Here is a 16,950-nt window from a genome sequence, read left to right as displayed (position 1 = left end):
ATTAGGCCCAAATGCTCTTCACAATTTTTTATATGATTTATTTTTAGTAATTACAAAAGAACCCCAAAACATTTGACAAATGTGAACAATAGCCCCATTCGATGACTTCCTTCCATCTTTAACATTTTTGACAAGAGCCCCAAATTACAATCGGCAGGCGTGGGATCTCCCTCTTCTTCCCACTATCTTTATCTGTACTGGGTGTGGTTTTCATAAGGTCTAATCTTAAACAATCCAATTACTGACCACCTCTAAATTTTATCATAAATATGGTATCAAACATTTTTAAGATGTCTTGAGAATCTACTTCCATTTCTAATTATGAAATTTTAAACTCTAAAAATAGTTAAATCAAGTAAATTTATAAACACATGAAAATCTTGAAAATGGACAGTTCAGATGTGTTGCAAGTTACATTATTTTAAAGACTCAAAATCTTTTTTTTTCTTTTCATAGACATACATCTCGATGTTGAGATGATTAATTAGAGGGTTTTCCAATATCCAAAATTTTTTTTGAGGTGAATCTTTAATTTTACGTTCTAAAATTGCAACCTTATATAAACTTTTCCTTACCTGTATAACTCACAATGCCTAAACCGAAATCGGCATGCTCCATTTCTCAAGAAAAGAAGTGGGCTGTTCTTCCTCGCTCCTGTAACTCTCTCTATCTCTATTACGTTACCCTTACTTCAATACTCTTTCTCTCTCCACTTACCGCTCCTACAATTTTTAACCCAATCCATATACGTTTCTCTCTTTAAAACCGAGGAAGAAGAACGTCTCGATCATTAGAGAAGCAATCACTGAAATCAAACTTAAAGACGTCCATCAGTTGCGATTCCAGGCTTTTGCTTTTCATTTTCACTGTTTTCATTTTTGATGATTCCAGGTTTTTGCTCCCTAAGGGGATATTGGCATTGGCCTAAGTGGCATGGCGATGAAATTCAGGAAAAATGGAAGACTTGTGAGTAGAAAGTGTGAAAGTTAGACGAGGTAATCTAGCACAGTTTATATGGTTTTTAATTTTTCTTTTTGTCACCTTCTAAAACTCCTAGAATGGCCTAAGTACAATAAATTTTTCTCAAAATAAACAAAAAAAATAACTAAAATAGGTTCTCACTTGTTGCCACTAATTAAAACTTCTTTTATTATTCAATAAATAAAAAATTAACATAAAAGTATGGGAGTAAAAATACACACGAAATAAAAAAGATTGTAAAGAATAAAGTAAGATGTCAGAAAATTACCTCAACCAGACTTACTATGTTCCATACCCAATCTCTTCCTTCAATGGTACAAGTGATCAATGGTCTATCTCAAATCTACAAATTCTAGGAAAGCCAAAGCCGCAACTCTTAATAATTATTAAAGCATGCAACAACTAAGACCAAGTCAAGGCCTCAATCCCTTAGGCAATCTATGTGAGTGGGGCAAAGCCCCTCGTGAGCATATCTTGGGGTGTGGCCCCCTATTCTTACTATATTACTAAGAGAGATGACATAGAAAGAAAGCCTAGGGCCTGGCGTAGCACCCTAGGTGAGAGGGGCTAGAGAGAATTAGATGAGAGAGGTGTAGTGATTTGGTAATGGGAGAGTCCCTATTTATAAAGTTTCTAGGGGGTTAGAGTATGGAGATTAGATCCATTCCATTGATCATTTAAGACTTGTGCGGGGAGAGATATGAGCTATCCAGTTAACTATCATGATTCAAATGAAGTTGCTAGAACCTTATCTTTTGGTTTTCTAAACCTAATTCCATCAAATAATGAAACCTAAAAAAAATTATCAATCATACAATTTTCCATAATCTTATTAAACATAATTAATTGCAATTAATCCTCTAAAATTTTAAATCATATATTATTTCAACATATTTGCAAGCCTTTTGTGGCCTTATAACAAAATATAAAGTATGACTCACTATAGGTGGGCCGTTCCACCCTTGGTAGCATCATGTGGGCCCCACATAAATTTCCCACATGATATATTTTATGGTGGCCCATAGCTCATGGTGGGCCCCCATATAATTAGTGAACTATAAAATTCAAAAGGTGATTTAGGAATATTAAAATTAAATATTATTTTTCTTTGAATATTTAAAAACTAAAGATTGAATATCTCTAGAGACTCACAAAAATTCAAATAGTCAATCTTAAAATCATTTAATATTAAAATAATTAATTTCAAATAATTTTATACAAATTAGATCCAATTAGATCTATCGTTGAAGCACTCCATCTTCTATTGTGGACTATAATCCATATTTTCTTTCTCATATTAACACATAGACCACTGTAGAGTTTCATGCTTGGGTTATGAAAGTCACCCAATAGGCAATGGGACACGATCTCAGTTTATGGATTACAGATTCTTCTCTAAAAACGAGTCCTAGGACACACAGACCTAATGCAATCATAGCTCTATGGTGTATATAGGTAATTTCTATATATGCATCACCCTCAATGGTGATTCGCTTTCCCGATACGGCTATCATATGTACATGCCGTGTGATGCTTCAGTGATGAGGCTTTGGCCGTCGTCTTTAACGGCCTATAATGACACACTAGGGTCACACAGCCTCTTGGCTCACTCTCCTAGGCAACTCCGACCTCTTCAAGGAATGAACCCACAAACTTTCATCGGTTTTGTTTTATGCCCAGGTAATAATGGTTTTCCATCTCGACTGTCCTGTCACGTCAACCTAAGTCTGAGTATAGACAAATAGTATTTGCCTATCTTGGTCCACAAGGACTACTGTATTTATGTTTCACTGTATCAAATAGTTGAATACAAGTTCTCATGAGGCTTTTAATTGCTACAAAAACTGAACAGGGTGTACCGATGGGAAGGCTTAAATATGTTTAATGCAAGGGAGCAGTTAAATATAAGATTTTATGAAGCATGTATATGTCCAGTGGTGTGCAGAAATATCCTAGGTTTATGTTAGTGTTGATTTTTATTGATCTCACTGTTTTTTTTTTTGAGTTAATAGAAAAGAGAGAGAGAGAGAGCCGCAAATGTTACCCAGATCTCACTCCCCCAACCAAACCTGAAACCTTCTCTCTCCCTACAACCTCTCTCTCAGATATCCAATCTTTTACTTTACAAGTTTGCTATAAAAGCAATTTGAATGTGAATTTGATATGATATTGGAGATTAGGGTGAGTTAGGGTAAAATTTGTTACAGTGAGGCACATAAGTTCCATCAGTGGCACCAATGCAGAATTGTTATCTGTAAAGATAATTGAACAGCTGTTTAATTTGACAGTTCCTCTATTACATATCACCTTAGAGTAATCAAACAACCCCACAATAAATCAGAACTTTTCAATCTACAATTAACTAAATTATAATTTTAAAATTTTCGTAAACTTATTTTCGAATCAAACTGACCCTTAATGATTATCACTACACTCTCTCCATTACAAGTTGAAGTCCATTTGCAGGTTCCACGACTAGCTGGAAGGTTGGGCTATGACAGTATGTTTGAGAGAGGCTGAACTTGAATTTCGATATTATCAGAGAAATCACAATCTTCAGTTCTACCATGGCGAAGTTTTGGCCCACACAAGTGCGGGAACCAAAGCCAAAAGGATGGAATGCATAAGGGTTTTTGCAGGCGCCAATTATCCCATTCGCAAACCTCTCGGGGTTGAAAATATGAGCGTCAGAGCCCCATATTTCAGTGTCATGGTGCAATGCTGAAACTGGAATCCAGAGGTTGGTCCCAGCTGGAATCCGAATGCCTCCAAATTGCAAGTCTACAAATGCTTCCCTGATCATAAATGCTGCTGGAGCATAGAGACGCATTGTTTCATGCAACACCATAGTCAACTGCATTTCATAGAAAACAATGGTTTAGATGGCTATAGTTCCACGAGAAATCCCAACATATGTAAATAAAAATGATTTCTACTCACAATTTTCATCTGGCGGAGCATCTCAATATTAGGTAAATATCCCTTGCAGACCTCTGCCACTTCATCGCGAACTCTTGTTTGCCATATTGGGTTCATGGCAAGCAGTAGGAGGCACCACGATGCAGCTGAAGCGGTGGTTTCATGCCCTGCAAAATAGAGATTCTTGCAGTTGTCTACAATGAGGTTGTTAATGTCATCAGGAGTAGCATGAGCTTCAACGGCTTTGCTATTCTCTAAGATGGCTTTCAATAGATCGTCCTCAGCTGCAGCCTTCGGTTCTGCCATGCGTTCCTTCAAAGCTTTCAATATTATCGATCTCACCTCTCGCCGTAGCTTCCAAATTTCACGGTTGATCGTATTGGGAATAAACCTAGTAGCCAAATAGCACATGTTGTTAACTGATTTCTATGTCTAAGTAGGTATCATTTCTATTTTAGGAATTTGGCGAGGAAGTGATTTTGATTTTGGGGCCTGCCATGACTCACATAAACAAATCATTAAGCACATGGAGCGTTATTCTTGTACAAAGGAAATGTGGGCCTTGATTCATGTCCCAAATGCTTTAGTTTTCATGCACATAGGAAATAATGTTTTCTGTAAACCAACAAACAATCTTACTTTGGTAATTGGGATTATAGGGAATAACATTTTTTGTAAATCCATAAATAATCTTACTTGGTAACTGGGATAATGAGACTCAGGTTTTCGATAACTCTTATTTCATCCATAAACATGGAAAACAATGCACAGGAATCTAGTGGGCTATTAAACTGAATGAAGCACAAGATTTGTGTTTGCTGGATAAATGGTTTTGTAGTAAGGGAATTGAGAGTTTACCTCATCCCAGGAACTCCAACAAGGAGACCCTGCTTAGCCATGGCCCTTTGAATGCACCTTAGTCGATGATAGATCTCCTGCCCTTTCTCGTAACTACTCCCGAAACATGTTTTTGAGAACACATCGGCGGAGAAGTTTCTCAGATCCTCGTCCACCCTTAGTGCTCCAACTCCGCCCGCTCTTTCAACTCTTCTTTCCCACCCTTCTAACATAGAAATGCCACACTCCACCATCAGTCCAATCATGCTCTGTACAACCATTGAAAGTGAAGTTCCATTGTCAGGAATTTCAAAAACCAAAAATTGCTTTCTTAGTGGTTAGATTTGTTGAGGATCTTAATATATTTGCTTGCAAATTAGCAACATTTCTGAATTTGATAAAAATGGATAGCCTTTGGACTCATTGTAAGACCCGTAGTTGAAAAGGGAAGCATAAATAAGTTCCACCAAACTTCGGGATTTTATTTCCAAGCTCATATGGAAATGACAAGGGAGACATATTAAAAGTAGTATTAAGAACTCGAAGACTTCGTTTGACTTTTAATCTTTCTTTAATTATTTTGCATTGAATCTCAAAGATTTTCACCAAAAACCGACAGTTATCAGTTTGTGTCATTGTTATTCGAACCAGACTCAACAACTGAACGAAATTAGGTTCAGTATAACCAAACTCCTTGCAATTCAGTCCACTAAAACTGGTTTCTCTTAAATGTAGATTCTTCAATGTAAGGTTTTGGAATTACTCAGGGACTGACCAATTTGGACTAGTTAAACCAGTTAGGGGAGTACATCCACAGCAAATAAAACCAGACCCCACATTTTCCTGGTTCAATATCTGGTCTCATATCATTGGTTTTACTCAGTGTTTAAAAAAACGCCGAGTCGAACCGGAGTCGCCCGGTTTGACTCGGGAATCGCCATGGACGGATCGAATCGGCGAAAAAAACGGGAATCGCTCGGTTCTAAAGAGAACCGGACGATTCTGCACAGTGACTCGCCGATTCACTGTACGGAATCGGCGAGTCCGTACAAAGAATCGGCGAGTGCCGTATGGATTTTTTTTTTTTTTTTTTTTTTTTTTTTTTTTTTTTTCTTTTTTTTTCTTTTTTGTAATCCATGATAGATTTTTTTTGTAATACTTGATCTATTTTTTTGTAATCCATGATTGAATTTTTTGTTTTTTTTTTTTTTTGTAACCCATGATAGAATTTTTTGTAATCCATGATCGAATTTTTGTAATCCATGATCGAAATGTTTGTTTTTTTTTCTTGTAATCCATGATCGAATTTTTTGCTTTTTTTTTTTTTTTTGTAACCCATGATAGAATTTTTTGTAATCCATGATCGAATGTTTTGTAATCCATGATCGAAATGTTTGTTTTTTTTTTGTAATCCATGATCGAAATGTTTGTTTTTTTTTTTGTAATCCATGATCGAATTTTTTGTTTTTTGTTTTTTTGTAACCCATGATAGAGTTTTTTGTAATCCATGATTGAATTTTTTGTAATCCATGATCGAATTGTTTTTTCTTTTTTTGTAATCCACGATTGAATTTTTTGTTTTTTTTTGTTTGTTTTTTTTTTGTAATCCATGATCGAATTTTATGTAATTCATGATCGATTTTTATGTAATCCATGATCGAATTTTTTGTAATCCATGATTGAATTTTTTGAAAATTTGTGATTTTTTTTTTTTAATCCATGATCGAATTTTTTTTTGTAATCCATGATAGAATTTTTTGAAAATTTGTGATTTTTTTTTTTTAATCCATGATCGAATTTTTTTTTGTAATCCATGATAGAATTTTTTGAAAATTTGTGATTTTTTTTTTTTAATCCATGATCGATTTTTTTGAAAATTTATTTTTTTTGTTTTTTAATCCATATTATTCAAAGAGAAAATGAGAGAGATGATGATTCTGAAGCCACCCTATCTCAGCCATATTATTCACATATCGAGTCCCAACAGCAACAGTGTAGGGATGAGCACGACAGTGCAGGTGAGCATGAAGGATGGACAATCTTCGGGGATTTTAGATTGGAAACACAACAAAACTCTAACATTTAGGGATTTGGGAATAGTCAAACGCCTGCTAATATCGATGATTCGTTTTTAGATCGAATCAATGAATTGTTAAACAAATTCAATCAATGGCACTAGCGTGACCAAGAAGAAGTCTATCATTTTATTTTTAGATCATATGTTACTAATTTTATGCTTTATTGTAGTCTATATATGTTGATATACTTATTCCATGATAATTCTATGTTTATCCTTTTGTGTGATGTAAATTAAATCCTGAATGGCCGTTCATGCAGGGAAAGAACATATCAATATTCGCATATTCTTTCAAAAACATAAAAATTCTTAATGGAGTACCCTCATTTCTTATTGAATTCCTAAAAAACAATATTTATAATGAATTTTAATAAGTTTTTCGGATTTTTTTTAAGCTTTATTTTGACCGATTCACCTGATTTCCGATCCGAATCGTCGATTCGCTGATCCGAATCGGCTTTTTGAGAACCCGATCCGAGTCACCGATCCGTTTTTAACCCATTGGTTTTACATATTAAAATGTTATTATGGTGAGCGTCATATCTGAGCCAGAGCATCGTCGGTATACCAGCAATTACATATTCAATAGTATATTTCCTATTCGTTTGTTATTAAAGATGAAGATGCAAATAGAATACTACCACTGGAGTGTTGAGTTTATTTAGATATCCCATAATATAACACTTGAATATCTGAATATCTAAGTAATTGAAAGAATAGTGGGGCTATAGCTGCTCCCAGTTAAAAATAACACATATAACATGTACTTTCTCAGCATGCTCATGCCTATGTCATGAGGTAGCACAACAAGTCTCATGCCAAAAAATAACTCAAAGCCCGTTGGTTTCACAATATGCAAAACCTCCCTAAACCACAAAAGGTTCAACCATATTAGTCTCTTGATAGTAAATTTATACAAATCAAGTAATCTTTTCCACACAACATGTGTCAAGGAGGCCTACCACTATGGCCTTCCTATGACATTCCCTACGGTTCATGGTCTTAGGTAATCGAGGTTTCCAAAGAGCTGACTAACACGACACATAGTCAATACAATAAAATATGAGTCAAGAATTATGGGTATTTAAAACCATTGCATAGATAAAAGAGACTTTCTCCCATATTTATAAAATATTTTCAAGACCCAATGATTTTTTTTTTGTCAAAATTCTTGACTTGGTATATTTTCACAAGCAATAGTTAGAGAATAATAGGACGGTTTATAATGTTTTTCAATAAAGACTTAGTGAACCTCACAAGACAATGGGGTTTTCACAAAACCATATTCGTAGACCAAGGTTTTTTAACATAAATGGTCCAATCTTAATTCAAAACAATATCCTTACTCTTCAAACAATATTTTACCATATACACTTTGAATTATTTACCATGTCATGTTATGGCCACCATACAAAACATAAAATCCATCATATAATTTTATCCAGCGAAACACAACTAAAATGTGTTTATCAAAAGTATCTAAATACGCATATTTTCTTGGCAAATGTTTAGAAACTTTCACATGAGATCCTCATGACATGCATCAACCCATATCACCCAACATTATTTAGAGGATGGTTCACCAAGACCGGGTTTTATCATAACACTCCCTTTATGCTACATATTTGAATGAGTCATACCATCTGTCATGTTTGGTACTTAGGTCAAATAGATCTTGATCAAGCCACATCTCTATGTGCCTTACTACCTTAAGTAGTTCACACAAGCACAAAGAGGAAACAAAATACAAGGCATCAAAAAACTAGCTTTTTCAAACTTGTTTGCACCTATCAATTAATATCCATGCACTTCATGCATATGCCCAAAACCAGCCAAGATATAAAAGAAGCATAAAGGATAATAAATCATATTTCCCTATATGACCTTACCATGCATATAGGATAGATTTCATATCTCATAGTGTGTGGTATTGGGGCATATTTGATCTTGGCTTTTCTTGTTGAGGAATTGTGGTAGTCTTGGGAGAGCACACAGCTGATGAGAATCACTTAGTCATCGAAGTGTCCATCTCTTCGGTCTTTAGATTTTCTCTTTTTTATAACATGAAGAAACACTCGTCTTCATGCCATCACTCCAAAAATAATAATTTTGATTCTACCACTGACTTTTGGAGTTTCAATGCTACCACCAAGTCTCTCTACATATCCCTTAATTGTGAAGATGCATTTATATGTTTTATGTTTCTTCTATTTTTTGTAGTCCCCAAATTAAGTACCCCTAAAATAGAGGGTCATATCACCTCAACATTGTATTACCTCTCTTTGAAGTCTTATTGAAATCATAATCATGACACACTATAAAACCTGAATGAGCCTAAAAAGGCTTCCATTACGAAGAATACAAAGATGTGTCTTAACATGTCAAATCTTTCGATTTTCTGCATAGTAGAAGATGAGTATCCTATGAAAAAATATGATATCTCTCACCTCAAAAAGAGTGTCTTTGAAAATTTTTGGAGTATAGAAATAGACTCAAAATCAGTACTCAGTGCCATCCCTCACTCACACCATATAATGAATCGATTAATTATTGACATTAACATCACAATACATATTTCACATAAGAAAATTAGGTTGTCACAGCTCAATAAAATATGTATTTCTTTCAATTCCTTGAAGAATTTATTCCTCAACCTTTTCTGTTGAAATCTAGATTCGTAGCCAAAACGTAACATTATGATGTGAATCCCTAAAGATAAACTTCTTCTTGGAAATAAATAAGTGACATTCACGTCACAAAATATGTTATAATGTATAATTCCAAGAACAACACTACTTAGTAATATTGTATTTTCCTTCTACCCACCAGGAGTTTTTCTTCTAAACTTCTTCTGTTTTAAAGTAGATATAAAAAAGCAACAAATATCCTTCTGCAAGCCCCATATCACTATGTTAGATATAAAAAAGCAACAAATATCACCATATCACTATGTTAAATAGCCATGAAAAGTATAGATATTCACATCTTAATGACTCAAAATAGAAGTTTAAAGACTCATTGTAGGCCTCAAAACATTCTATTAATAATAAAAATAAAATCCTGAAATTCATGCCATTCAGACAGTTTTCGTTGCAGGAAACAACACTTGCACACTCTTTAATAAAATGAGTATATTTTCCAAATCAAAAAGGTTTTCTCATGATTTTTTTTGTTTATTAAATAGACTCATTTTCATGAGGTACAATTAAATGTTACTCATAAATAAAATTATTTTCATGGAACTCAGTGTACAGTTACTGGATTTTACAGGGTCAAAATTGGCACTCCTCAGTTCTTAGTCCATAACTCTTAATTCCCCCAAGATCTCCCACTGAAAGTTTGCAGGAAGATCCAACTCTCAAAAACACAAAATATAATTGAAATATGCACCAAATAAATGTCCAATCCTTTTATTCATATCAGTGGTCCAAAAGAGCAAAAAAATCCATATTTTGCAGAGTGCCTTTTTAGTATCGGAATCATGCCAATAATCTTTTTAGAGGATTTCCATATGAACATAAACCCATGGTCATTGAAATCACGACTTTCAACTCACCAAAATAGTGAAATAAAAGAGATATGGCAACAAGATATCTAGTTTTAATACCAATGAAAGTTTGACAAAGTGATCTAGCGTGGTGCATGTAGATTTAAATTTTTTCAATTTCTCATCTACTAGAACACATACAAATGTCGAAGAACAATAAAACTTACTTGAAATAAACAAATAAAGAACCAAAAATAGTTCTCACTTGTTGCCACTAATTACAACTTATTTTATTCCATAAATAAAATCATCATAATGATTATGGGAATAAGAAAGTATAAGAAATAAAATATTGCATCCCACAAATCAAGATGTCGGAAGATTACCTCGATTGGACTTAGTACACTACACACCAGGTCTCCTCCAATGACACACGAGATCAATAGTCTATCTCAAATCTTTGAAGCATGGGAAAACCTTGACTACGACCCTTAATCAATATGAGAGCAACATGGAACATCACATAAACCACAAGGCCTCAATACCTTGTATGTGTGGTGCATGCCTCCTCTTTAAGGCGTGCCCCTATTTCTAACTCAAGAAATATTTTTCTAAGAGAGAGATCTTAGGGAGAAGAGAGGGAGATAAGAGGTATAGGGATTTATGAGAAAGCGAGCCCCTACTTATAGAGTTTCTAGGGATTAGGGTTTCCTTAGGGTCAGCCATTTTATGGAGAATAGATCCAGATCATTGATCATACAAGACCTGTTGGGTAAGAGATCTGAGCCATCCAATCCTTAGATTAGGCACCATGATTCAAAGGTAGGTCCTAGAACTTTATCCTTCAGCTTCCTAAACGCTATAAGTATTAAAGATGTCAGAAATATTAGATAATCTTTGTTTTATTAGATAATATTTGTCTTATTAGATAATATATGTCTTTGTACAAATCTCTTTATTTATACATATCCTTTTGAAAATTCAATCTTGTTATCCAAAAAATTTCCATAACACGTATCATGTTTAATTAAGAAGATATAGAAAAAGATATCCTCACTATGTGTAGCGTGATATCCATGAGACTCCAAGTGGGCTCCACATGCATATTCCATGTGGATCTATGGTGGGGTGCCCATGGGCCGCCATATCATATATAATTTATGAAAATAAAAAATTGATTTTTAGTATATGACAAATAAATTTTATTTCTCTATGAATATTTAATATTAAAGATAATATTTCTTAATTTATAAATTTATTTTATAAAAAAATATATCTAGAGATTCATAAAAAGTCATATAATCAATTTAAAAATCATTTCACATCAAAATAATTAAAACCCAATAATTTTGGGAATCAGGTACATCTGAGTCTAGAAATTATAATATCACTGAAGCATTCCATCTTGTATTGTGAACTGTAATCCACACTAGCTTTCTCAAACTGACCAAGCAATTCCCATGACACACTGACCATTACAAGGTTTATGATACCAAAGTCTGCCAATAAACTTGATGACACAATCGCAGTCTATAGATTATAGGTTCTCCCCTAGAGAGGAGTCCAAAGTCACACAGACTTGATGCAACTATAACTTTATGGTGCATTGAGGTAATCTCTCGCACATGAACGTGTTTCACCTTCAATAGTGACTTGTTTTTTCGATACGGCTATCATATGTATGTGCCTTATGATGGTTCAATGATGAGGATTTGGCCATCGTCTCTAAAGGCCAACCATCACGCATAAAGGTAACAAAGTCCCTTAGCTCACACACCTGGGAAACACTGACCTCATCAAGAGATAACCTATAAAACCATAGTTAGCTTTTATTACATGCCTAAGTAACAAGGGTTTTCCAACTCGACTGGCTTAGCACGTCAAGCAAAGTCTGAGTATTGGTAAATAACATTTATCTATCTCGGTCCCTCTGGACCATAATTTCTTGCTCCCTTAGTACCATTTTCTCTTGGTCCTTTAGGACCACACTCCCATTAGAGTTATTTGTTGCACTAGGATATTGATTACATGCTCTCATAAAACCATTGTGGTCAGAAAACCCCCAACAGTTTTGGTACTAATGATACCATTTGTTTCAAATATTAGAATTTGTGTATATTTTCGCAATAGAGCTCCACTATTGTTTGGAGAGAAAAAGCTAAAGAGACCTCGACCCTCACACTCCTGAAGAAAATATAGTAGGTAGCCGAACGAAAAGGGCGGCGAGAGGTGGAGAAAGCAAGTTTACGTATCTAAATTGAGAAAGTAGTCTAGGGATCGGGGGAATGCAATTTTACAATAGCACCCCAAAACAAGATATCTATACATTTTATAGATGGATATTGCAGAACGGTTGTCCCGCCCAAATTTTAAATCGACGAGTTCAGAATATATAACTAGTACTCATGTTTTAATTCTAAAGGTTACTTCTTTCTTAAGATTAGTACTCATCATAATTGAGATTTTTATTTTCTAGAATTTTAAATCCAAAATCCACAGGTTAGTGCCCATCATAATTGAGATTTTCATTTTCTAGAATTTTGAATCCAAAATCCACTTTTAAAATAGATTTTAGAGAGAGATCACATTTAAATAGATTGGTCAGCAGACTCATAGAAATCATGTGCATTTAAATTACTTTCGTTCTTATGTTCAACGACAAACTAAATCACAATATTTATGTTTTGTATTTATAGGCCACTCTTGAACAATTTGTAAAATAGGATATTACTTCAAAGTGTCCTATGGTTTATGCCTCTTGTCGATAATCAAGAGCAAGCATATTTATCGGCAGGATTGGAATGGAATCTGAACCATGAGGGGTTTAGTTTAATCAAAAGTTGTTGGATTAACAATTGAACTAGTTAAACTATAATTTAAAAAAGTATATGTAAAATAAGAAAATAGTTAGAAATGTGAAATTATTAAGAAAGAATTCTTCAACTTCTTTGACCGGCTGAACCAGCCAAAATGCGATCCTCAAATAGGTAAAAAATGTCAAATATTGACTTTGACAGGTTTTCGAGCAAATCATATATTTTGTTAGACAGGACAGTATGTGCAAGGGAAAGAAGGGTTCTTATTTGGATTTGTCGTAGTCATAATGATAGGTCTATTACGATCAATATGATCATGTCAACATTACGGCAAAAGGGGTTTTTACCACACCATCAGTGTTATGGGGATCCAGCGAAATTGGCACCTAGAGCTGAATTCATGACATGTTTGGAACATCTTAATCTTCATCCATCTCTGTACAGTTGGATGGCCTAAATCCTAAATCTATGATAATATATTACAAGGATCAGAGAGGTCATAATGTCGGTAAAAGGAGGTCACAATAACTGTTATCTCGTGGATGTGAAATTTAGGTGGCCGGAAATATTTTGCCATCGACTAGCTACGAAATCCTAAAAAGATTTACCCTAACTTCGTGACATACTCCAAACTATTATATTTGGGTGCAGTTTGCATACGGATGCATCCATAGGTGTAGAGGTAAGGTGCACCTTCAAATTTTATCATGGTATATAATTTTGATGTAAAATGTTCTTAAGATTATCTCAGAATATATTTTTATATCTAATTATAAAATTTTAAATTTTAAAAATGGTTAAAATCAAGTAGATCTATAAACATATGAAAATCTTGAAAATGGACGGTGTAGATAATATGTTGTAAAATGCACTATTTCAGAGACTTAAAATCTTTTTATAGTCTTTTTACTTTTAATAGTCATACATCTCGTTGTCGAGATGATTGATCAAAAGGTTTTTCAACATTAAAACGACCTCTTCCGATGGATTTTTGAAGGGCATCCGTAGTTCTGCATTATAAGGTAGTATCCTTATATAAACTTTTTCCATTATATTTTCAGAAACAGTGATTTCAACCTTTTATTAGCTTAGCATAAATAATCCAGTAAAATCTCAATTTTGTATGTACCTTGACTTTGTCCATGTATAACTCTTGGGCAATAATCTTTCGCTGTCGTCTCCAATTTTCTCCATTTGCCATTAAAATGCCTTTGCCAAACAATGCTGCTCTGTGCTTACCCCACGCTCGCGGCTTCCCCAATTCCATGGACGTGCACATGCTCATCTCCTTTATCATATCAGGATCTCCTACGTACAAGAATACTGTAGTCCCCGAGCTGTAAGTAAATGTGGAGCCTGTTTAAGTCAATTTATCAGTTAATTAATTAATCAAGGATATTATGGATCATTTGTCAATTATCAGTTAATAACTTATCAAGCATGTTGAGCAGTACTTTTCATATTTGGTACCTCAATAATATATTTTATATACTATTTAGAATATTGTTTTGATTATATATTGATTATGTCCCGTCGCGATAATAAAAATTGAGCATCTCTTAAGCTCTTGCCATTATCAAATTGCTTATTTCTTAATCTTATGAGATGACACTCGCTTATTTCTATGTAGTATATTAGAGAGTTTTGTCCATTCAATAAGATATTTCAATGAGTTCAACATTTTGTGCTAAGAGCTTCTCGCCAGAGGCGGCTGGGTGATCAAATGGGGAACAAGTAAATTGTTTCAAGTTTATAATAATTCTTTGGAAATTTTGTCAATTACTTATAGAGGATTAACAATTTAACACTTTAATCAAAATTTTTATGTAATTTCAAAACACCCATAAGAATACTTGGTTTTGAGTTGGAATTGTTCCTAGGTATATTACTGGAATAGTTAATCTCTTACAGGTACTTTAATAAATTTCCCTACTTTTTTATGGTTATAACCAATTTTCCAAGTTCTACTTTGATAAATTTTCCTACTTTTTTATGGTTATAACCAATTTTCCAAGTTCTACTTTGATAAATTTCCCAACTTTTTTATGGTTATAAGCAATTTTCCAAGTTCTACTTTGATAAATTTCCTACTTTTTTATGGTTATAACCAATTTTCCAAGTTCTACTTTGATAAATTTCCTTCCTTTTTTATGGTTGTAACTTATAACCAATTTTCCAAGTTCTACTTTTATACATTTCCCAACTTTTTTATGGTTATAACCAATTTTCCAAATTCACATTGGTTTTCTCTTATTTAGAGCGTCAGTGGGTAGAGCCGGAGCAAGTAAATTCAATGCTAGAAATTGGAGCATACCTAAATCAGAAAAGAATAGAAAAGAAAATCACAAAAAATACGTAGCCAAAGACCATGACTATGGAAAATTTGAAATATTGAAAGTAGTGATATCATCAAAAGGAGGCATACTTTCACCGTGAAACAAACAAATAAATAAATAAATAAAATGATAAATATTTTGGAAAGTACATACCCATTACCTTTACAAGGTGGTCACATTAATCTCGACCATTGGATGTGAAATTGGGTAGCTACAATTATTACATTGACCACGCACAAACTTCAAAATAAATTTTTTTGAATTTTGTGACACATTGAAGCTATCAAATTTCACATCGAATGGTTGTAAGCAATTGTGACCGGTAAATTTCACATCGAATGGTTGTAAGCAATTGTGACCGGTAAATGGTCTCATTGTATTTGATCTTTAAATACTTTCTAAATCTTATTTCTTCATGATGATGATGTTACTACCGGGAATGGAGGGTGGGACGTATGTTGAGGCATCAAGCAACCAAACCAACAACGCCCCAAACCCAATCCCCACTGAACAGTTTCCTTTTTTCGCATACATACCGTATGTTTTCTTCCATTGATGGAAATAAGGGAAAAGACGAGGTACATAATCGTGGGGCGATTGCTCCTCCTCATCTGTCTCCACAAACTTCATCTGCTTCATCTCTTTGAGGTTCCCATGAAGAAAAGAGGGAGACCGGGGTCCCCTAATTCCCTGTTTTGAGAGCGTTTCGCGAATTCTTTTTGGCCGCAACCATAGGTTATGAGCAACACACATGATCAAAGAGGAGAAGCTCACTAAAACAAGGGACAATAGGATTTGCAGAAGAAGTTCCATTTTCTTATTTGTGGGGGACTCAGATCCCAAATCCCTTCACCTGTTTAGTAGAAGGACAGTGCCACCACTACTAGGCTAGCTATGAACGCCATTAAAGCTTCTGGGTTTTCCTTCTTATAACCATTATACGTCTTGGTCGTTTGGGACCTCCAGTTACCGGCCAACATTAAGAAGGGAATATTCTATTCCATAGTTTAACAGGTGAAAGGTATAGAATAATACTAGACCTTTTCTACCCATTGTCTTCCATGTTCCCCATAAATCTAAATGATTTTCTATTCCCTTGAATTTTTCCTTGGGAATAATTGATTAATGAGTCTTCCCGTTGACTTTTGTGTGGAAGCACTCATAAATACTCATTAAAATACTTCTAACTACATTAATTAGATGCATTAAATTGGCTTCGTTTTACTTCTCACCGGAGTCTTGGGGGTAGGCTAGGAGATGGGGGACCAGTTGGTAATGGGGTCCATGTTATTTTTTTTTCCGGAAAAACATTAAAAGGCGGTCCTATACCAATGCTATTCCCATCCAAGAATCTTTTTTAGGTATGGATTTAGGGTTGGAAAATGTTTCCCTTGGCACATTTGATTTGTGTGAAAATGTTTTCTAATGTAGTTAAATGTGAGAATATTATCTTATCAACTGATCTTAGCGCATCTTTTCATGCCAATTGACAACTAA

At 34.3% G+C, this 16,950-nt stretch overlaps 1 protein-coding gene across 2 annotated transcripts; it reads right to left on the bottom strand.

The window, feature by feature from the left end:
* Positions 1-3,210: 3,210 nt before the first annotated feature.
* On the bottom strand, positions 3,211-16,591 carry LOC18440950 (cytochrome P450 714C2). 2 transcript variants are annotated; one of them, XM_006851083.4, is made up of 5 exons: positions 15,990-16,591; positions 14,247-14,473; positions 4,759-5,006; positions 3,922-4,291; positions 3,211-3,835 (listed from the first exon to the last, which is right to left on the bottom strand). In XM_006851083.4, the coding sequence occupies exons 1-5, from the start codon at positions 16,264-16,266 to the stop codon at positions 3,410-3,412; spliced, it is 1,548 nt and encodes a 515-aa protein (XP_006851146.3). In that variant the 5' UTR covers positions 16,267-16,591; the 3' UTR covers positions 3,211-3,409. The 2 variants fall into 2 exon arrangements, with proteins under 2 accessions (XP_006851146.3, XP_088716222.1); XM_088860096.1 differs by lacking the exons at positions 14,247-14,473; positions 15,990-16,591 and adding an exon at positions 5,513-5,605.
* Between the last annotated feature and the right edge of the window lie 359 nt (positions 16,592-16,950).

The sequence above is a fragment of the Amborella trichopoda genome, chromosome 2 (genome assembly GCF_054954075.1).
Source record: "Amborella trichopoda isolate Santa Cruz 75 chromosome 2, AtrichopodaSantaCruz75HAP2 v2.0, whole genome shotgun sequence".
Taxonomy (NCBI): Eukaryota; Viridiplantae; Streptophyta; class Magnoliopsida; order Amborellales; family Amborellaceae; genus Amborella; species Amborella trichopoda.
The sequence above is the reverse complement of the archived record's forward strand: the minus strand, read 5'-3'. Positions and strand labels throughout refer to the sequence as shown.

Bases quoted from the DNA above. Each gene is read 5' to 3' on its own strand.
- LOC18440950 (XM_006851083.4), bottom strand. From the start codon at position 16,266: ATGGAACTTCTTCTGCAAATCCTATTGTCCCTTGTTTTAGTGAGCTTC. The intron at 4,292-4,758 runs GTAAACTCTCAA...TTTGGCTACTAG, and splicing joins GTTGGAGTTCCTGGGATGAG to GTTTATTCCCAATACGATCA. The intron at 3,836-3,921 runs GTGAGTAGAAAT...TATGAAATGCAG, and splicing joins TGCTCCGCCAGATGAAAATT to TTGACTATGGTGTTGCATGA.